The sequence below is a fragment of the Podarcis muralis genome, chromosome 1, assembly GCF_964188315.1.
Source record: "Podarcis muralis chromosome 1, rPodMur119.hap1.1, whole genome shotgun sequence".
NCBI lineage: Eukaryota > Metazoa > Chordata > Lepidosauria > Squamata > Lacertidae > Podarcis > Podarcis muralis.
The window spans coordinates 47,768,419-47,791,835 of NC_135655.1; the positions used below are offsets into that span (position 1 = coordinate 47,768,419).

Genomic DNA, 23,417 nt, shown 5'->3' on the forward strand with positions numbered 1-23,417 from the left:
GGTAAGGAAGAAAAAGCAAGTGTGGCCATCTTGTGTACTATCATCATGGACTTAGGACATGGTTTGAAATTTCAGCTGGAAGGGGAAAATAACCTCAAAGATAAAAAAGATGGGGATCCAGTGGCATGCAGTGCCATTAATTAGCAAAGTAACTTTCATTTCCCCACATTGCACCACCGTAGCATTTCCCATAAGGAACCCGTTCTCCAACTTCGTTATATAGTCCTATAGGGCTTCCCAGGTGTGCTTGTTTCTGTCCTTATTTATATCCTTGGGGAAATGCAGAATGTTCCTCCTTCCCATGCCTGATACAAATGGGTCAGGGTTCGAAAGGCTGCAGAATGCTGAAGCGAGGTACTGAGAAGGGAATCCATGAGCCGTGGCTTCTTTTGATGCTTGCCAGAAACCAGCTGAGTCAAGTCCCTCGCATTATTTATTTTTGTCTTGTTTATCTTGTTAGTGAAATGCTCACTCATGCATAGGGAAGGCGGTGAAAGCTGAGAGGAAGCAGTGCAGAGAGCATGATAGGAGGGACACAAATGACTGAAGGGAGAATGTCTGGGTGCTTTTCTGTTCAGAAGCGGCATGTGCCTGCCCAGAACACATCTCTTGTCTCCTGACATTCATTTCTCTTTCTGTGCTTTTTTATTTTTTAAACATGCAATCTTTTTGAACCCAGCCAACATACTTTAGGAAAGTCCCTTGCTGCATGCCTGGCACTGTGGCATATTCAGTCTTGTAGCTGGGACCAGGCATTCTTGATCTCTTCAAGGCCACAATGACTCCTCTTTTCCGGTAGGAAAAAACCCCAGCTTGGAAACCCCTTTTTTCCATTTAGCAAAAGAGGATCACACATAGACCCTTGTCAAGTGTCGGTGATCCCCTTTGAAAGTGTAGGACAAGCGCCCACTTTGTTGTGGCATCGTGTGGTAAAAAATGCCATGGCCACAGAAGAAGTCAATAGGGTCTTGTCAGAAGAAAATGGGGCTGTTGTTCTGTCTCTCTCAGCTTCAGTTTTCATTGCTCTTGGCTGCAGTTCAAAGTAAACACTAAGTATAAAGGCTGGGCACGCAGTAATTTAAAACGAAAGGGTAAGTAACAGCAGGAAAGCAAGGATGGTGGTGCCCTGAATCCTTTGCTGTGCAGGTGGGTTCATACCCTTCTACGAGATTTTTTACTGATGGCCATTTGTCCTGGGACATATTTAAAAGTGGTCTTGGTGAAAATATGTGCATACACTTCATACAAAAAATGATGTGGAGCCAAGCCTCCATATACGAGTGTTAATCTTGCATTTAGTTAGAAGTGTGCTCTGCATGAAGGCAACTGAGTGCAATATTTAAAGCACTTGGTTTTCATTTGGCTGGGTTCCTATAACTGTCCAACATAAGAGAATTGCTCTTTAATTTTACTGGAAAATAAAACATTGCCACTTCTGAGGCATATTTAGGATTATTAGAGCTGTGATAGCTAACCTGTGGTCTTCCAGATATTGGCATAGCCAATGAAGGGATTCACAGTCCAGCAAAATACAGAGGGCGATAGATTAGCCACCTTGCATTGGGGAAAAACATGTGATACTGTCCTCCTGGAACAATACCACCTGAGGGTACATGTGTGCTGACTGCATATTTAAATCTTTCTTTGCTGAAAAGCTCCCTCCTACTATGAATGAAGATTTTAGCTTAGCGTTCTCTCAGTTTCTTATGAGCTGGGTGTTAATGTGGAGAAGTGTTCAGACATATGATTCCTTTGATTGCTTTCTGAAATGATATGGTCTTTGTGAGTGCATAACATCTCAACTGTGAACACAGCTCTGTAGATTGCAGTTGTGGTATTGCAACAAAAGACAAACGGAGAGTTTCCCAAGGTAGACTGTGTTCTTTCGGTTGTATATCAGTTGTTTACTGAAGTGGAATGAAGAAGTGGAACATAACTCTTTTCTCTTTCTGACTAGGTGAACGTTTGGCTAAGCCAGAAAGAGGCAAAATGCGAGTGCACAAAATCTCGAATGTCAACAAAGCCCTGGATTTCATTGCTAGCAAAGGAGTCAAGTTGGTATCCATTGGAGCAGAAGGTAAGTCAGAACCCAACCAGTGGGAGCATATAAGTGGGTCACAAGGCTACTAAAATGATTACAGGAACTGGCCAACTTTTCTACTACAAGGTGACGGTTGTACTACTGTGGTGGTTATGGAATCCCCTAAGTTCAACATATGTGTTTAGCAAGCAAAGACTCTTGAGTCCTGTGTGGGACTGCAGATAACCATATTACACGTTGAGCACAATTGCAAGTCTGGTTTCTACCAGGCTCCCCAACAAGTAATGTCTACCAAAGTCCAGAAAGTGTGTGGAATAAAACTGCACTGGATATTTGATGCAGTGCACTACAGGTAGATCATCTATTTTGAATCCCTTTGTGATTTATGTTGGCTAGAAACTTGCAGAACACAGGGTGAGATTGCCTGGAAATTATCCCTGTAAAGCTTCAGAAAGAGTTGTGTTCTCCATGCTCCTTCTGACATTTTCATACATTTCCTGGATAATTATTCTGCCTGATTATACTTGAGGTTGTGGGCTAGGAAGCCAGATAGGGGGACGTGCTTCTGTCCAATTCTAAAGAGATTTTTTTTACATTATGCCATAATCCACTAATTCACAATCATGGTGAACGACATCTACATTTTGCATCTGGCTTACAGATCATGCAGCTTTCAAAACTAAAACTCCAGTGAAAGCATTAATGATATATGTTATTACAAACTCATTTGCTTATGTAGCCTGAAGTGGCATGGCTCTCATCTCTATGGAATGCTCTAGGGTCTAGGAATGGGGGAATATAAGGAGGGTGTGTTAAGAGGGTGTGTTAAGGTTAAGGGGTACTTTAAGGTTAAAATATGTTGCCATCCGTCTGTTTCTGGAGACAATGGAGGAGTGCACCTTTGGGGGTGAGGTCAAGCTGTTAGATGGTTCCAGTAGCTGCTGTGACTGTAGAGACCGATGCAGGAGAGACATGTTTTGTTGTAGTTGGGGCAGATAAAGACATCTGGTTGTGCTGCTCCAGATGCAACATGGTGTTTCTTCTCTCTGAGTATGAGGAGTTCATACGTTCGTCCTTAACTTCAGCATGAGGTATGCATGCCTGGAGTGTGGCTTCCACCCTACTGTAGGCATTTTGTTTTGCACGAAGATGTTATCATAGCAGTTCAGTGGGCATCTGGGGTTGACTGACAGCTTTCTGGTGCGAGGACTGCCCAATGAAAAGGCTTATAAAGTTTTCCAGACTATGAATTTTAAAAGGACTCAAATTAAGGCTTTAAATAGCTGTCACTGTTGTAAACTAGAAAGTAAAAATTAATGAGGCAGGCAGAATGTATTTAATGTGGCTCAGGCAGGAAATGCCACATCAGGCAGGTAGTACTTAATGAGAAAATCATCTTGAGTTAGTACCAAGTTCAGGGTTGTTGTTGTTTTAAATCACCCTTAGCCATAATTTTTTTGGTCCAAAGCTCTCCAGTGTCATTCAGCCTACTGAAAGGTTTCAGCACCAGGCTGCTGTAGATCATATAACCAGCAGCAGCATCACAAGTTTGAGAAAACAGGAATGCAGAATTGATCCAGTAATGGCAACATCAAAATGGCTTTCTGTGTGGTGAACAAGGAAATGGCTATTGAGAATTAGAAAGGAATATGAAAATAATTATTTACACAGCCAAGGCCCCTGTGCAAATTGGCTTAAAAGAAGCTCTTTGCTGGTGTAGTTCACAAACTATTTTCCACCAGCCAATGAGCTTTTCATCCTTCCTGGATCCTGATTAGCTGCACACCAAAAGCTCACATTTGATTGCAACATACAGTTAGAGTTAGATACTACTGGGATAATAGATAAGTATTTTTATTCTCCCATTCATGCATTTCCAACATATCAAATAGCTATCAGCTTTTCAGACTCCTGAGCCCTGCTTCCATGGTATAACACTGATCTGAAATCCAACTATGTCAGCAAGGAGAAAACTTAAGCTTTTAGCTTGTGATAATGAAACAGCAAATATGTAGGGCTGGCTGTTATTGGGCAGAAGACACATAATGCTTGCAGCATTAAAAACAGGCAGCTGTTTGTTTCTGTCTTCTTCCCACTCATAACTGGTGAAGTGCGGAAGTGACTGACAGGGCTATGGTCTGTTTTACCTCAATTCTATACATCAGCCAAACCTATTAAAATTGAAGCCATAACAAACACATGTTCCAGCTTACATAAGCTTATATATAATGTTTTTTAAGCTCTATCTCTCATGTTTCATTTAGTTCTCAGGCTAGAAGGATGCTCTTTATTTCAGCTGCAGTCCATGAACCGTTTAAAGCAGCCACTGGATAGTTAACATCCCAATGCAGTGGGATGTTGCAATGTGCAAGGCAAGGAGTGGGATAAGACTAGGTACAAAGGCCTTATGCTAATGCACACTTCAGTATCCTATTGGTCCTCCAAATGCTTTTGGACTACAGCTCCTATTATAGCCCCACATCAGGGCTGTTGGGAGTTGTGGTTCAAAACATCTGGAAGGCATCAGGTTAGTGAAGGCTTTGCTCGTGCAGGATTGAGAGTCATCACGTTGCAACAGCAAACAGGGATTGCACAACAGTGCTGAGATGAGAAAGTCCTTGCACAGGTTTTGAGACGAATGAAGGGGGACATGGCAGAGACTGGACAGGTGAATGGTGGTGCTACCCATAAGAATGAGAAGAAGGAGCTTGTACTAGTTTACATGCTAGTGCAGCAGCCCTATAGGCTGGGTTCCTGGAAGTCCTTGTCCCATTGACACCAGTGGAATGAAGCTACCAGTTATTTTGTCTTAATGATCTTGTGGTTTTCGCTGCCCTTAGGTTTTGGAAACCCAGCCAGATGGGCAGGGTATAAATAATAATAATAATAATAATAATTATTATTATTATTATTATTATTATTATTATTATTATTATTATTATTATTATTATTTCTAGATGGGAGGTATATGCATTAATGTTTGCCTTCCTTTGGAATTGAAAGTGTGGTTAATACACAGCAGTTTAAATGTGCTAAGGATGTTGAATGAATATTGAACACATATTCAGTTGTGAGCAAAATTCTCCTTTCTTACCCACCATTTCGTCCTCCTGACACCTGTTTTCATAGAATCAACCTCCTTTCTCCACTTCCGCGTGGCTTGTGGTTGGGCTGCCTCTCAAAGTACATTCAAACAACCAAGAAATCATATAGATCCTAACAGTGAATTTCCAGCTTGTCGTTTAAGACTAGAATAGAGGAAGGAGACTATTTTACACTCCAGAAGGTTAGGATTACTAGATTGTGAATGTGATGGAATTTCAGAACCCTGTTCTTTCCAGCCACCAGGTTTAATTCTGAAATATTCAATATTTATTGCTCCTCCAGCTGCTCGCCAAAGACATGAAAATACTGTCTTTATTTGCATAGCCTGTTAGCAGAGAATAGTTGTAATAAAAGCAATGGGATGGAAACAAATTCACTTGAGCAAAGCATTTTTTTGTTTCCTGTGTGTCTGTTCTGTTCTGGTTCTTTAAACAACTCTCCCTCCTTCACTGAATGTGCATTTCACTAAGAATCTCTGCTTGCTAGTAATGCTGCAAAAAACAGCCTTGTGTTATTAGTGAAGAAGGGATTCTTCAAGTACCGTATTTTTCGCTCTATAACACGCACCTGACCATAACACGCACCTAGTTTTTAGAGGAGGAAAACAAGGGAAAAAACATTCTGAATGAAACAGTGGATGTATCATTTTTGTGCTTCATGCTGTGGCCACAGACATGTGATCTGATGGTGAATTTGGGGTGACCCAATGCAAAAATCCTGATAATTCCTGTGGATCCATGCTTTGTAACCACGTTTTTGCACCATTGCAGCCCCAGGCAACAGTGGGTGTGTGATTTTTTGGGTGCAGGCTGTAGCCATGGACATGCTATGTGATCTGATGGTGAATTTGGGGTGACCCAATGCAAAGATCCTGAGGATCCATGTGGATCCATGCTTTTTAACCACGTGTTTGCACCATTGCAGCCCCAGGCAACAGTGGGTGCGTGATTTTTTTGGTGCAGGCTGTAGCCATGGACATGCTATGTGATCTGATGGTGAATTTGGGGTGACCCAATGCAAAGATCCTGAGGATCCATGTGGATCCATGCTTTTTAACCACGTTTTTGCACCATTGCAGCCCCAGGCAACAGTGGGTGCGTGATTTTTTTGGTGCAGGCTGTAGCCATGGACATGCTATGTGATCTGATGGTGAATTTGGGGTGACCCAATGCAAAGATCCTGAGGATCCATGTGGATCCATGCTTTTTAACCACGTTTTTGCACCATTGCAGCCCCAGGCAACAGTGGGTGCGTGATTTTTTTGGTGCAGGCTGTAGCCATGGACATGCTATGTGATCTGATGGTGAATTTGGGGTGACCCAATGCAAAGATCCTGAGGATCCATGTGGATCCATGCTTTTTAACCACGTTTTTGCACCATTGCAGCCCCAGGCAACAGTGGGTGCGTGATTTTTTTGGTGCAGGCTGTAGCCATGGACATGCTATGTGATCTGATGGTGAATTTGGGGTGACCCAATGCAAAGATCCTGAGGATCCATGTGGATCCATGCTTTTTAACCACATTTTAAGTGGGGAGCGAAGGAAAAACAAAGAAGGGACATGAGAGGGGTGTGCAGAGAAGCAGCTGGCTAAGAATGCTGGAGAGGGATTTAACGGGTGGGAGGCAAAAGTTCTCCCCCAAGCCAGCCATCTCTCTCTCTCTCTCTCTCTCTCTCTCTCTCCCCCTCTCCCTCCCCCCCTCTCCCTCTCCCTCCCCCACTCTCTCTCCCTCTCCCCCAGCAGTACCGGAGCACAGAGACACTTTCCCCTCTGCTTGCCTGGAGGGGAGGGGCTTTCCCTGCTCTTTGTTCCGTTTCAGCAAACACAGCAACGAAACAGAGAAGGGTGGGCAGTAAGACCCTGAGGCAGAATGCAGGAAAGCTGCCACTTCCTCTTTTCAGGTTTCCCTTCTCCATGAAGAGCGATTTGACTTTTGCTTGATTTTTTGGCTCCAGGGACCACACATTCGCTCCATAACACGCACAGACATTTCCCCTTCCTTTTTAGGAGAAAAAATCTGCGTGTTATAGAGGGAAAAATACGGTATATATGGATATTTGTTTCTGAGGCAAGACTAAAATATATTTTCCTGCAAATAGGGGTCTTGAACTTTCTGACAGAAGGGGAATACTTTTGTTTTAGACCCCACCCCTTCTAATATCACTTAAATTGGAAAGGGGTTGCACTCTAGCAAATGTTTGTTAGGAGAAACAAACTCCTTCCCCTTTCCCCCAACACAAAAGAGCCTCTTTTCTTAAGGGGTTGCAGTGTGGGTCTCGATATACTGCTCTCCCAACAATTTGCATGGTGGTGTGATTCTGATTGGCTGGCTTTGGCAACAGGTACATCAGAAGCATTTAGGGATCATCATGAACCCTGCCCCCCGCTGCACTGGCACAGAATTGCTTGCTAAGTTTTATCATGCTGCTAATGTGGTTTATATCTGCTGCCACTGGTAATTTGAAGACCACAGGCAGTGTCTTGAGCTTATTCAAGGGGGCAGGAACTAGTGGGAATCCCTGAGTAGCAGATTGGGAAAGACAGTGCACACAACCTTCTTTGGCCTCCACTTCTCCCAATATCCCCAGAATGCTTTCCACAAGCAATAATGAGCTCATTAATAGTATCTGCTGAACTGCTTATTAAGTGCAGTTTTGTAGAGGGGCTTGGGATGGCATCAATTAGCAAGCAGAAAGTACAAATATATGATGCTAATCCACATTTCATGAATAATGACCATAGAAGGTCTTTCTAGCAGTTAATGCTCTGAGAACAGGAAACAGTCATTAAGGCTGTCCCAAAGAGGGAGAAAATTCAAATGGACAAAGGAACCACATTGCAACAGAACTAGTAATATACAGTTGAGCCCTTTGATGTTTTCCTTCCCAACTTAATGATTGCAGATCTTGATCTCAATGAGGGTATTTGCTATTGTTTGTAACTCAGTGCAACAGCATTATCTATTTGCGGTTTAATTTGCATCACGTACCTGGCACTTGTTCTCTTGTGAATGTGAAGGCAATTTTTGAATGGCTGTTGCCCAGCTACGCTTGCCCAAAATAATCATTGTGTTCGATTGTTATCCTCAACCAATAGTAATCTTCATAGTCCCAGTGCCAATCCAAAATAGCCTCGCCTAAAAGCACAAGGAAGTTATAAGCAGACCCTGGGGAACCCTGAGGTTTTCAGAAGTTTATATGGAGTGGATCGGCTGGATCTCTATAAATAGAAGAACTCCACATTGCAGCATTTTGTTGCAGGTTCCACCTGGATATACTGATAGCCATCTCAATGTGCCTAGCGCTGGTCCTCATGCAACTAAAGCAACACCAACCACACATAAGAGAGCATTATCAGCAGACTTGGGGAAATCCCAAGAACTAGAGAAGTACCCCCCCCCACACACACACACAAAATTCTGTTGGGGAAAAAACCTTTCAAGAGGCTGGGGGCAACTTCCCAAAACAATCTAAGGAGAAGTGAGCATGGATTTTTTTTATTTTGGTGTGTGAGGGGATAGAAACTTAATGGGAAGTGGGATTATAATGGTATCCCAGAAAAGGAGCAATCCACTCTGCAACATTTTGTTTGCAAGCCCCACTTGTTTCCCTAATTCTGAAACACGCTCACTTGTGACTCTTGTCTACCAAAGTTCCAAAGATGTTTTGAGCACCGGTAGCAGCTGCTGAGAGGGTATTTTTCTCTTTTGCAGAAATTGTTGATGGGAATGCGAAAATGACCCTTGGAATGATCTGGACCATCATCCTCCGCTTCGCTATTCAGGATATCTCAGTGGAAGGTACATCCCAACGGGCCACCATCTCTCACAGAAGCACTTGTGGAATATTTTGTGTGTTATGTATTTCCAAAATAGATAGCATACGAAGCTCCTGTACAGATTGTCATAGCTGGCTATCGTCGACGGGAAGGGAAATATTGCCCCCAGAGCATGATCCAGGAAATAGCAGGTGGTACTACTGCTTGCTTGTTGGTGTTACTACGATGCCGACCATATTTACAGTGACAAAATCCAAGCCTCCGACACCTCCATTTTATTGAATTCAATTCACTGTAGACCATTTTCCTGATCTGGAAGGCCATATTGACTAGTGTCCTGAAGGCAGAAATGTGAGGTCATGAATTGAGCTCAAGGGGGTCCTGAGAACAGCTGAGATAATTATGTTGCTGTTCGTCTACAATGCAAAACCTCTCCTTTTCTTTTGCGTTGATACATCCCTCCCTCACACATAATGCAGAATTAGATGGGCAAAATTACGTACTTTGTGGAAGGAGCTATTTTGACTGATGAAACTACTAGGAAAAAACACCCTCTGGGCTAGATTTGAAAAGCAATAGTTCTAGCATAGGGATTTTAGGGAACTGTTTACCCTTTCCAAGTGTAATGTTTGTGCTAAATAACATGTTTTGCCAGCACATCCTTTGTGGACTTTCTGTGCAGCCTGCTTAGCTCACTTGGTTAGAGCATGGTGCTGAAGTCGCCAAGGTTGCAGGTTCGGTCCCTGTATGGGGCAGCTGCATATTCCTGCATTGCAGGGGATTGGACTAGACGATCCTCAGGGTCCCTTCCAACTCTACAGTTCTATGATTTGGAGCCTATGTAATCCTAAATATCATTGGGGTTTTTTAACTCTGTACAGCACTTGATCATTAACAACTGGAAGAAAAGGTCCCCCCAGACCTTTTGAGTTGCACAGCCTGCACTACAATGTAAATCAGGCATACTCTGGCCCTCCAGGTGTTTGGGACTACAATTCCCATCATCCCTAGCTAACAGTGGTCAGGGATGATGGGAATTGTAGTCCCAAACATCTGGAGGGCCGGAGTTTGCCTATGCCTGGTGTAAATGGAAAGAGTTGCTCAAATCCTCCTCAGTGGCTTCTGACGTATTAATGGTCAGGATGAAGAGGCAGCTTTAAAACCCTAGTGAAAGAGCCTCACAGAGGTTGGCTAATACTTGTACCTTTTTGTTCCCTAGAGACATCTGCTAAAGAAGGGCTTTTGTTGTGGTGTCAGAGAAAGACAGCCCCATACAAAAATGTGAACATCCAAAACTTCCATATTAGGTAATGTAAAGGTGATGGGGAGCAGCCTGTGACTTGTAGTCTTTGCATGGCCTAGAGGATTTGAATCCTGCCTGGTCCTTACCTCAACTGTTTTAGCAGCAATGTTAAGACCATTTGCAGTGGACTTGCCATCACAGTCCATTAAAGGCTGTGTGTGTGTGTGTGTGTGTGTGTGTGGCAATTGTACTCTGAAAGCTGCCCTACCAGCTTAGGGGAAAGGGCTGAGGGCACGAAAGTCTTCTTCCCACACTATACTCGGCACACAATAATGCCTTTATTATCCTCATATCTTATGTAAATTAAAGTGCTTGTGCTGTTTACTTTTGTACTTCCAAGTTTGTGGATACATAGCCCAGTTCAAACATTACTGCATTCCTGGCTTCTTAAACCATAGTTTAACAAGCCAGGAATGAGTGTTGCCCCCCCCCCCCAATGAACCTCCCCTGCATATCATCTCATTCCTATAATTGATGCACCAAACATTGATGTCTGTAACAAGGAATGGTGCCTTAATGCTGATTTACTAACCAGGATTTTAGACCATGTTCAGATGAGGAACCCTCATTTAAGCTAACTGTAGTTTCAGCTAAACAATGGTTTAGCAAGCTGGGGATGCATTGTGGCTGTATAAATATGTAATGGCATGTAATCCTGTTCTTGTAGACATAATCTCCTTTGGCCTGTCATTAGCAGAGGATGATTTATTGAGCCAATCCAATAGCGATCAGTAAAAGAATATATATTATTTATTTTTATTATTCACTTGGCACTAGAAACCTCAGAACTTTTTTTTACATACTGCAAAGTTTTGGAGTTGGCATTGTGGAAAGGCTTCAACTGAAGCAGAGGTGAAACTTACTCGTGCTCTGATTCTTACTGAGTATAGGACAAAAAACAAACCCCATTCTTGAATGAGTATAGTTAATGGTGCCCTATCTCTCTCACAGCTGGAAGGATGGCCTTGGTTTCTGTGCCTTGATTCACAGACATCGTCCAGAACTCATTGACTATGGAAAACTAAGAAAGGTACCTTCTTATGTTTTGGGATGTTCCAAGTTCAGATGTCGTGGGAGGATGGAAACCTGTGCTGGCAACTTGGATAACTAACTTGCCCATAAGATGAGAGAAATGGATGAGAGGTCTCTGAAGAGCTCAGATGTTTTGGTTTACTTGATTTCTGTCTGTTAGTTCCTGGTGGAGATTTAGACTAGCAGCAGGTAAGGAAGTCTTTGGACTTTGGAAGCACAACTCAGGTAATTCCCAAAGTTAGACTGGCACATTCAGCCAAGACACATTAGAGACGAATATTTTCTTAGGCTGACTGAAGTTATCATCCAGGTGAAAATTGGGCTTGACATCCTTGGAGAAAGCATGTGGGTGACCAAGCCCAGAAATGTCTTTTGGGAAGCTGTAGTGGAAAGCATGGCTCCAATTCCATAGTGGAATGCATAGTTAGCGGAGTCATCTGTTACTTGTACAAAACTGCATGGTTGTCCACATTACTTCTTCTTTAAGCTACAATTGTAAGCCCCTTGGGTTTATGACTTTCAGAAATACTGTTGTAAGCTACTCTGAGCCGTGCAATAAGGTAGGGCATAGCTCAGATAAATACCCCTTTGCTTGCCCAGCTTAAATCATGATAGGCAGAGGTAACAGGAAAACTAAATGCTGCTGCTGGGCAGATCTGGGAATGTGGTTGCCCAAAGAGGCATCATATATTCCTTCCCACTGTCTTGCAGAAGCTGTTAAGTTGCTATAGTCCCATGGTAAGCCATGAATCTGATCTCCTTGTTCATTAAGGAAACTGGATAAAAGTGTAACATTTTTTCTCTAGTAACCCAAGAAGCATGTCATCTTGGTCAGTAAAAATAGCATCTTTTTTGTGACTGTGACACCTCCAGCCCTGATGATTTTAACAGTAACCAAAACCATATATTTTACTAGGTGAGGTTCCTTGCATCCCTGACAGACATAGCTAACAGTGGTTGCTCGTTCCTCCTACCCTGCTTCAACAGTTTTGCTGATTCGCTGTTGATAGAAAGGTGGTGATTGGTGACATTGTAATTATTGCCATGGCAACATCATATGAAGTTGCTAGGAGGGGAAGATGTCTGTGCGAGTCAGCATTTTTATGCTGAGGTAGGCGAGATGCAGTAAGAGACTCTAGCATTCATTTCTTATGTCAGCAAAATCACCATGCTTGTGATAATATTGTTAGCAACCAAAAGTGAAATGATCCTTATAGTAACTGGTTCCACACACAGAGACCTCTTTCGTGACTATACCTGAGCACAGCTTGGCTCTGTGTTCATGGGTCTATATATACCTAAACTTCCTAATAACTATAGTGTATGCTGTATGGTACTCTGAGAAAGATACCTCAACAAGTATACTTGTCTCAGACAGACAATCCCAAGCTGTCCTCCCTTTTGGTGCAATTATTTGCACCCTTATCTTGGTGTAGGCCTCATTTAGATCAGTTCTACAGGCTGCAAGCCATGAAAAAATTGTTTTTGTATCCTCAAATTTTAACAAAACAAAGGTAGATATTTCAACTAACATATCTAACAATTTTGGATAGGAGAAGACAAAACAAAGGAAAACTGGGGTGGGCCTCATCTTCTCTAACCTGTTTAACATTCAGCGCAAGAGAACCCGCTGAAACAAAAACCCTATATAGTGTAGTGGAGTATAGTGGAGATTCTATATGTGTAGAGGGCCACTTCTCATACTGCACCTTACCAAGACAGGGCATTAAAAAGATTTGTACCTTCTCTAGTTGCAACTTACACAAATCAGGGACAAACGTCTTAAGCTGACAGCTCTCCTGCTCAGTACTGGTCCAGGAAGTAAGCAGACTAGTGGAAAGGGGAGATGACGGAATCTGTGATGTCCTTTCAAAGTCCTTAAAGAAGATGTTACAGAGAGGCCTTTTGGAAAATGCACATAGTCCTCATAGTTGCCCTTTACTACATTTGTGGTGGTGAGAAGTGGTGGGTGGTGGGAAGTCCTGTCAACACTCCACCTCCTAGTTCACTAGTAGAAACAATCTGACCTGGGGGGGGGGGGGTTAAGTGCATATTTTTGTGGTATGTGCAACTCGTATTAATGTTGTAATTATCAGTTAGTCTAGAATATGACTCTAATGATCTCACTTATCAATGCCTTAGTATGGTATATAAATTGTTTCTTATGCCATGTTTTTACATATTGCTAACTTAAATTATTTATTTCCTAGGATGATCCTCTCACTAACCTGAACACAGCTTTTGATGTGGCTGAAAGGTACCTAGATATCCCCAAGATGTTGGATGCAGAAGGTAAAGTAGAATCAAATTTTGATTTATTTCCCCCTTCCCCCGCACACACCCAAGAACATTCTACCTCTACTTAACTAGTTCTTCCAAAAGTTCCCCACCCTTCTTATCAGGTACCTAGACTAGAATAGCTGCAATTCCCCCCCCCCCCCCCCATTGGCTGGATCCTATCCTGATAACATTTGAATAACAGCACAAGAAGTGTGGATAATGGAAGGTTCTATGTCAGGGCCCCTAGGGAGCAGCAGCACGGATAATGGAACCTTCTAACATGATCTGCCACATAATTCTGACGTGAGATCTGACCTTGATGAAGTAGTCTCCATGCATCACCAGAAATGTATAAGCCAGGCCTAAGATGAATAACAGCATGGTTGCATTTATACTTTCTCCCAAATTTCCCTAGTATTCTCTGTACTTCCCAAAACCGCTCCGTAGCTTGTTGTTGTGGAGCTCATTTGTAAATTCAGTAGTAACAGGACACCTGTTTCTGACTGGGCTGGGACTCCACCATGAACAAACAAGCTGAATTCTCAACAAACATCAAATGACTTGTTATCTCTACAGTACATAAGGAGAGGTGGAAACAAAGGCAGATCATCCTGCATTGTCTCTCACATACTAGTTGCATTTCTCTGGGCATTTTATTTCCTGAGCCACCACACTTGTTAATCAAGGGATCTAGCATTTGAGCATTATAACATTCAGTCCTCAGCAGCTAGATTCCTGGAAACATGTGTTAAATTTCCCCTTTTGCCATGTTGTTGCTTTTGCATTTTGAAAATCTACACTGGCTCTGAAATCCACAGTTTTCAAGTTGCCTTTGTTGCTCTGTTCCCTTTCGTGACATTTTCTTTTCCCCCCCTTAAAATTTGGGAGAACATTTTGTACTGGCCATGCTCTGTCCATTCCTCATTACCTCTATCCAGGGAGCTTTTGTGAACTAAAGAGGACAGTGTATTCGACTAGATTTTTTTTATTTAAAAAAATCATCTTTATCAGGACTTCTTTCATATGCATAGTATGGTGTTAGATGCAGCTAGGTAGTGAGACCGAATTCATCCCAGCAGGTAGCCTCAGATGGACTCCCAAAGTTGCTGGCTCTGAATTTTACAAAGGGCATTTCTTATCCTTTGGGATTTGCCACCAAACTGAACTATCACAGGTTACTGAGACAAATGTAGGTCCCATGAAAGCTCACAGAAGAAGCAGATGGTTAGGTGCATGGCAATATGGTTCTCTTTTTGTGTTATGGCAACTATTGTTCTCCACCGCCATTATCATCCTCAAAGCAGCAAGGAAACACTATGAAAACATTACATGGCCTGAGCTTGCGAGGTGATAAGCACCTGCTTTCCTTAGATGTTTGGAAAAATCAGACTAACAGCCTATTGAGAATGGTGGCCATTTGCTATCATTCACTGAAACAGCAGCTTAAGATCGTCTTTCATCTTCTCAATTTAGCACACACAATTCTTCTATGTCATACTGGGCACTTGCATCAAGAATATGTATTTTTTGTGGTAAGGAGAAGAGGACAGGGACAATTGCCCTAACCAAGAGGGGAAATCGTCTTCCAAGAAAGTATCTAAAAGACCTATATGTAGAGAATGTGTAGGTTCTAATAGTCACTCCCACCCCTCACCTGGCGTCCCCATAACCTTTTGGTGATCCATCTCGCTTTGCTCACGTCCCATGAGTTGATATGCTCTTTAACTTCAGGTTTTCTTTGACAGACATTGTTGGAACAGCCCGTCCTGACGAGAAGGCCATCATGACCTATGTTTCTAGCTTCTACCACGCCTTCTCAGGAGCCCAGAAGGTATCGCAGGATTCCAAGCTCCCTCCACACAGAGCACCTGGTCCTCTTGCTAATGTCCAAACCTTTTTTTCTTTCTCTCTCTCTCCTATCTAGCTACGGGCATCTTTATTATTATTTTTGGCAGAGTTGGCTTGTTGGCTCCGAATGGCTTTCTGTGTATGTATCATTTTGGGGGTGCAGATGGGGTCAAACACAATCCCACAGTCAGTGATGTAGTGCAGATCTGTACTTTGGTGCAAGCCAGCGGGTCACTCTCATGGCATTGGGAGCTCTGCTTTTATCCACAGGACACAAAGATCTGAATCTCGGGGGGGGGGGAGTATTTTGCATAGTAATTTGTCATGCATAGTGATCCAGCATCATAACATTCTACATGCCAGCTAATCCATGCTGAATTGCTTTGCTGATCAGCAACACTGCTGTGCGATTTAGCCTCCTTATTTTGCGAAACAGCATAATTTTAAGAAATAAGACCTGGATGCCGCAGAACAGAAAATGTGCATTCTGTTTGCCAAATTCTCTGAAAACATTACTGACAGGATGTCCCAAACAGGAAGTTTCCACAGAGCATTGCAGTTTGATGAATTTGGTATCTGAGAACTCATCGTAGAGCAAATGGGTTGTCCAGTACAACCTCTGCTTGTTCTCTGCTTGTTCACTCAGAAGTTAAGTCACTCTCAGTTCAGTAAGGTGTTCTCCCAAGTAAGTGTGTAAGTAGGCCGAAGCTTGAAAGTGGATCCAGAAGTCATGTCATTTCCCTCAAAAGTAGACTAAATGCTAACCTTTCACTAGCTACAGCTTAAGATGGTGGTGGATAGAAGTTGTGGAGCACCTACTTTTTTCTGGGATACTTGCAGAAAATGCTGAACCTGTTGGTTCTAGTTACAGATGGGTAGCCGTGTTGGTCTGCCATAGTCAAAACAAAAAAAATTCCTTCCAGTAGCACCTTAAAGACCAACTAAGTTAGTTCTTGGTATGAGCTTTCGTGTGCATGCACACTTCTTCAGATACCATACCTTGGTATGAGCTTTCGTGTGCATGCACACTTCTTCAGATACCATACCTTCTTCAGATACCATATCTGAAGAAGTGTGCATGCACACGAAAGCTCATACCAAGAACTAACTTAGTTGGTCTTTAAGGTGCTACTGGAAGGAATTTTTTTTGTTTTGACTGTTGGTTCTAGTTAGAGTACTCCTCATGTTCTTAAGCAATTGTGCATTATCAGATTATGCCTTAATTTTTAAGAGATCCTGAGCATGCACTCTTGCTTTGTGGGCCAGAAGGGTTCTGATAGAAAGTAGACTAATCAATACTGAAGCCATGCCTAAATGGACAGATATGCATGTCTGTGTCTTCTAAAGTGAAACAGGGAGCAGTATGGTAATACTTCAGATGTAAACTGCATTTCTAGAACTCCCCTGTGACATGCCATTGGCGTTCTGTCATTTTACTGCAATTGCACGATGCAGTTACCTTAAAATCAACTGTACCAGGCAAGGGGTTACTCTACATCTTTTTCCAATGCACACAGCTGAAGTTTAAAAAAAAATCATCCATTTTTAATCTGCAGTTTTATAGATGGAATATCTGCTAGCTGTGCCCACAGCACAAGGGGAAGAGCTGTATGCTCAGAAAACACACATGGGACAGCCCTAGTAAGATGTCAAGCACTGGCACTGCAAGAACAGATCTTCTCTGCCTTGCATCTGGGTTTTGTCATGCCTTTTAACTTCTATATAGTGTCTTCATCGAAATTTAGCTACTTTATTCCTGTGTGTAGAACAGGCACATGGCACTGGCTGTTTCCTCCCCCAGATAAAGCTAGATTTGCCCATCTGCAAGTGGGCTGAGGCCACTGACTGTGGAGTTGTGTCAAAGCAATGTGGACTAGGCTGGTTGCTTGGAAACCAAAGCTGAAAACGGGAGGTGGGAACGAGTGCCACAGGAGTCCACAAAGCCAACCCTGCCGGTCACGTTCTGATCCGAATTCCCAGCTCTCCGCATGGAAATCTGTTTGGCCTGTCCTGCAATGCATGATGGGAAGTTTTCCCCTCTCTTACCACCCATGACTGTTTTATTTTATTCTGTGTGCTGCTTCTTACTTTATCCTTTCAACCTCTTCTCCTTCTTTGCACAGATATTATAGGCACGCTAAGGCCGGATGAGAAGGCCATTATGACCTATGTTTCATGTTACTACCACGCCTTCTCAGGTGCGCAGAAGGTGAGACTTTACTCCTAACAAACCCCCTCCTCTTCCTTCTGTTTCCCGCCCACCAAATTTAGAGGCAGATACCCTAAACCGTTAGAGGTATGGAATCCAGTGCTGGCTGTCATATTGAGCTACCTAATATTGACACAACTTCCTTAGCATCTTGGGTGATTAAAAAAACACTCTCTAGCTTTGTTGAGAACTCAGTGGATTTTCCCCCCCCCCCAATGTAGTGGGTCTCTCTGCTTTTCCCCAGACAATATTTCTGGCCTAGAACACCCAAGTTGCAGCCTACTGGTTCAAATTAATATTGTAGAATATATTCAATACTTCGCTGACAGATCAGATGACTTCCTATTGGAAAGTGCATTGCTAGTTTCAGCTGGGTGCTGGTTTCCTTAGAGCGCTCTGTTCTCTGTCATTTTTGGTGGCTGATACAACACTGGTCCACCATTGGCAATGCTAAGCCTGTTGGGAGTGTTTTAAAGACCCAGCTCTAGAGTTGCTTTTAGCCATCAGTAATAATTACTATAGGGCTAAACAACTGAGGTCAAAACTCCAAATGACGCTCAGTTGCAGAAGTTCTCTGATATTTTCCTCCGTACTAATCTTTTGCTCCAGACTGTAATTTCTGCAGCTGGATTTAGTTAAGAACATGTTCAAAAAAAGCTATGCATGATTGAGCATCATGCGTGGATTGCTCCCCATTCATGCAACCTAAAACCAATTGTTCAGCAGGGTTTATTTTATAAGCAAGAGGTCTCCGTTATTATTGGCAGTATACCAACAGTGGTCGTTAATTTCCGAGCAGCTACTTTTCCAAGTGAAGTCAGAAAATTGCCATTCAGCCTTTATGTGGCCATAAAAACAAAATCCCTCCGCTGCTTCTGCTGCTGCTTTACCATCAGTGGAATCTGGTCATGTCTATGTGGATATATATAAATGGCCACTTCTGCTTTGACAGGTGTTCTCCCAATGGGAGACCTCAGAAGGTCTTGTTCTGTAGATGCCAAGCTCATGGAATTCCTGCTCAGTTTCATGGCCAAACTCTAGTGACTTGTGTAAGTTGGGATGGCTGTTCTCTTACATCTTTTTCACACAGCCAGCCTTTGATGCCACAATTGATCATCACAGTCTCTGCATACACCTTTTAACTTTTTCTCTGCCCCATGTTGCTTCTCTTTGCTCCCATCCGTGTCCTTCCTCTGCCAGTAGTTCTGTTGCTTTCCCTCCTCGTACCATTTACGGTGTCCCCTTACCCTTACGGCTTTTTTATCTATGTAATCATCTCTCAGTGGATTTATCCTCCCTTGACATTTTGTACTCGTCTGCAAAAATATTTGGCTTCTGTTGGTTCTTATCACGTCTTAGATGGATTTTGTGGAAAAGCTTTGATTCAAACACACGTGTGTCATTAGCGTTGGCACTGACATCATGCATCTATACCTGAGTAAAAGATGCCAAGGGGAAAACAGACCTTAGTCCAGGCTCCTTGGGCACACATTGGGCAATTAAACTCTGATAAGGATAGCTGGTAATGTAACAAGACTCTCCTTTACTGAACCATTCCACAAAGTTTTCTTTCTTGGACCCTATTCTCCATTCTGCAGTCACATTGCATTCCTAACTTTTTCCTATCCCATATTTGTTGGTAGATTCACAGGGGTTCTCAGACACAGGTGTAACTCTAAGCTGAACTGAAATATTGCAAACTAAGTTGCAAATGTTCGTTCTGGGGCCTATTTCATATGTTACTGACATGCCATGTTAGCTGCTGAAAAACTGAGTTCACTGTGGCCTGCTCCCTTTGGGCCTAACTCTCCATACTGAATGAGATGCAACATAGTGTGAAAGGATATCCACCATTGCTATGGGGCTTCTCTTTCCTCTCTTCTCCACAAGCAAATTTCTGTTGCTTAAGCCGGCAGACAACATCGGATGTCACCAATATTTACAAGCATCTTCTCTGAAAGTACTAAAGGACATATTTTGTAGTTTTTAAAATAGGTAGTGACAGCAGACCTTCTAAATATGTATTTTTTTAAGAATACATTTAATTCACTAATTACCCTTTCAGCACAAGCTTATAGAAAATCTGGGACATGAGTGTTTCTGCAGGGAGCGTTCAAACTTTGCTCAAAGGCCATGTTTCCAGGTTTTTTTACCCTGAAATGGTGTAACACTACTCTGGATTTAATATATATCTATCAGACAGCATAGACTATGGATCTCAGTGTTGTAGTGTTCTAGAATGGGGCCCAAGAGCTTTGTTCAGTGGTGGGGCCTAGTGCCCGATGCCTTGAAATGGCTGATAAGATACAAATGAGAACATCAGTTGCACAACATCTGGATAGTTGTCGGAAGATGAATATATAGTCTCAAGTTTAGCAGAATCCAAAGTTTTATAATATATATATATTTTTAATTGAATGCACTGTCAGCTAGCTAGCCAGTCAGCCCAGCAATGAATTCAGGACCTGGAGGAAAGAGTTAGGGTCCCTTTCCCTTTGCAGAAGTCCAAATCTGGGGCTATTGTAGAGTGATTAGCAAGCATGCATTTTGGCCTTGCCCAGGAGCACAGAGTGTCTTTTCAAGCTCTGCCCTCTTACTTGACAAGGTGACTTACTGTGATGTCGCTCCATTTCTCATTCAGATTTCTCATTACTGCTACCAGCCCTGAAGGGGAGGTCACATGATCAACTTTCTGCTTCTTTCATTCTCTTATACTGAGTCTTTAAAGGTACAGGGGCCCCAGCCTGCCATGACGTGTATGTGACTGGCTGCTTTTCCTTCATATGATTTTGTGTGTGCGCGTGTGTGTGTCTATGTATTTCTACACATATACTTGCTTTGGTCCATTTGCTTTCTTCCTCCCGCCCTAACTGCTTCCAACTTTAATAACACTAAACTGCATGAGTGTTTTTATTACTAGATGGTTTTAAATAATGTGTTTTTAATACACTGTCGAAGGAGATTTCTGGAAATAATTATAGGCAAGTATTTTGATTAAGCTTCCGTTTGATAGGTAGCATTTCAGGATTCCATCATTAATCTGTGATGAAAAGACAAATGTCCACATTGTTTTATATACCTATTATATTAAGCCTTTCACTCATTCATTTAGACACCAGGGGAGATAGGGAACCATATCTATGCTGTTCTTTCTTAATGTTGAGACAAAGAGGTGAGGCATTATTGGCACTATCTAGCCTTACCTGTTCTGTGGGTAGCATCTGGGATTTACAGTCTAGTTGCCTATAGGAAAATACTGTGGGCATGTATTTGCTTAAGATACATTTTGGACCCATTAATGAAAGTATACCCCTTTTGTTACTGGACAGTGGAACAAGTTACTGGACAGTGGAACAAGTTATAAGTCTCTGTACTTGCAAGTTTTTAGGGAAAATAGCAAGATTCTTAGTAGAGCGAACTTACCAGTACTTTAATATCAGTACTTTAGGGATGTCAGATAGTGGCGGCATAATACAACCTTTTCCCTCTGCAATTCACATGTATAATATAATACATTTAATTACAGCACCAGAAGAGAACAATTTATATTGTGAATGTTCAAGTGCTGCCAACTTGAAGTGGCTAAAAGTGTCCCATTTGTTAAAAGAGGCCTGTTCAGTTTGAAAGCTTGCATAGTCCTTTCAGGGGTGGATAAAAGCAGGTTGTTTCTGCTCCAGAATTCTGTGCAAGCCCAAAATCTTAGGATTTCTAGAGACCAGCGAATGGTGCTTCAGTGCCCTTTCTAGTTCTGTGATTTGTCGATACAAAAAAAAATATGCAAAATGAGAAAGTAAAGTTAATGCACATTCAGTTAATTTTCATAATGTTTTAGAATTCAGCTTACCTTGGCATAAAAATAATTGATTATTATTACTTTAAACACCACACATCCCTAAACAAAAAAAAAGGTAAATGTTGTCATTTTGGTTTATCTTCTCTGGAGCCAAAAGCTTAGTGTTGAATGTGAGCATCAGCATTGTAGGAAACTGCTTTGGTGTCCTCTCAGTTTTAATATGGAAGTTCCCTGTCTTCCGATGGGATAGCCTGGCAGGGGTTTCTAAAAGCTATTTACTTATTTATTGTAAATATTTTTATTCTGCTTCATCCCTAAATCTGCCCAAGATAGCTATATCAAGATGCTCAGAATGCTCAATTCTCTGCCAAAGTAAAGGAATTCTTAGAATGGTTTTGAAATATACTAAGACTTTCACTACAAGAACTCAGCAAGGAAGCTGCTGGAAAAAAATGTCTCCATGCTGTAGATGTCCTGGGTTGGCAGGTAGATAGTTTCATCCTTCTTGGGGGATTGTGACGAGGCACGTAGAACTTCTCAGATATGTTGGGCCAGAGCAGCCTTCTCTAACCAGCTGCTCTCAAAATGCTTTAGACTACAGCTCCCATAAGCCCAGAGCCAGCATTGTCCAGGGGCAAGGAACTTCAGGCCTGGGGGTGAAATGCAGGATTCTCCTTAAGGCACACGCCCCTCCTCAAGCACAGCCTCTTTCCCAAGGCCAGACCACTTCTCTGGCCTTCCTTCATGACCTCCTTGAGAGTTTTTGCTTGACTGGGAAGTGGTGTTGGATTCTGAAAATGACTTGTTGGCGTGGCTGGAAGACAGAGAGGAGGGTGTTAAGTGGATGTAGAAACTAAGCCTACTGTACAAAGGTAAAATTGTTCTACCTAGTTTTGACTGTCCCTGCCCAGTGCTGGCATGTTGCCTCCAGAAGGAAACACAGCCCTTGGGATGAAAAAGGTTTCCTTCCCCTGTTTTTGTCCAAATCAAACTAGAGGACACCAGTTTGGAGAAAGCTGCGCTAGAAGGTTGGTTTTGTTTTTGTTTTTGCTAGTTCCAGTGAAGTCTAAAAGGAAAATAGAAAAAGGGTTGCAAACTTTTAACAAGCAATGGCTCAGCTTTTTAAAAAAATGAAATTATGTTGCTACCCTCTGAAGATCTGTAAAATAATTCAGTGGATATATATTGTTGCATTGGTGTCCCAGTTCAAGTGAAAGATACAAGGGACAGTTTTGTAGCCTCTTAGGACTGTTGAGCAGTACAGCTTTGGACTTCAGGCTTTATTTCTCTTCCTGCTGCCCCCAGTCTGCTCCTTCATTTAGGCCCTCTGCCCTCATGTAACTTTGAGGCTGAATTGGCAGGTTGGGATGAGTCTGTAGAATACTCAAACCCAATTCTACCTTTGGCGTTAATTCCTAAAAGTATACATCAGTTATTCTATTTTTAAAAATCTAGTACAATATATGTAATAATGAGAACTCTTGTAAGATTAAGGGAAGTTCATGTTTCTTCCAAAACCTAAGAGTGTGAGACGATCACAGCAGAGCTACAGTTTCATATGAGAGCACTTTGATAGCTTTGAAGATTTGGATATGTATGGAATAGATGTCAACAGTAGACCTGTGGCTTCACACTTTCTTCAGGGGCAAGTTAGTTTTGGTGAGAAGTGATTCCTTGTAGCACCTCAAAACAGAGGTGGAAGAATAACTACACCCAAAATGGAAAACATTGATCATTTGAGGTGGAAGAATGTTATTCTACAAGCAAAATGGAAACCATTGATCCATTGAGACAGATGGGGTTAGATTTTTACCTCATTTAGTTTTATAGGATGGTCTTGGAGAAGGTTTGGATAGGCACTTACTTGTTCCAAGAATAATTTTCCACTTTATGCATTCTATCTCATACCAGACACTGATGTGCATAGATATGGATGTGCACCTAAATGAATATGGGCAAGTGTAGAGGGTAAAAAACCTCTTAGGCATTGCAAGTGTACATTCACATCAAAACTCTCAGAAGAGAAATG

At 42.3% G+C, this 23,417-nt stretch overlaps 1 protein-coding gene across 9 annotated transcripts in view; it reads left to right on the forward strand.

Moving 5' to 3' along the window:
• The window catches only part of ACTN1 (actinin alpha 1), a 94,395-nt gene that overhangs the window by 48,972 nt on the left and 22,006 nt on the right, over window positions 1-23,417 (forward strand). For 4 of the 9 annotated variants that reach the window (XM_028725426.2, XM_028725407.2, XM_028725390.2 and 1 more), the window contains exons 3-8: window positions 1,958-2,077; window positions 8,859-8,945; window positions 10,143-10,230; window positions 11,178-11,256; window positions 13,469-13,550; window positions 15,284-15,369. In XM_028725426.2, coding sequence (XP_028581259.1) covers window positions 1,958-2,077; window positions 8,859-8,945; window positions 10,143-10,230; window positions 11,178-11,256; window positions 13,469-13,550; window positions 15,284-15,369 — 542 coding nt within the window. Of the gene's footprint in view, window positions 1-1,957; window positions 2,078-8,858; window positions 8,946-10,142; window positions 10,231-11,177; window positions 11,257-13,468; window positions 13,551-15,283; window positions 15,370-17,509; window positions 17,596-20,304; window positions 20,324-23,417 lie in introns of those variants that run through there. The other 5 variants (XM_077927741.1, XM_028725417.2, XM_028725398.2 and 2 more) reach the window with 3 other exon arrangements.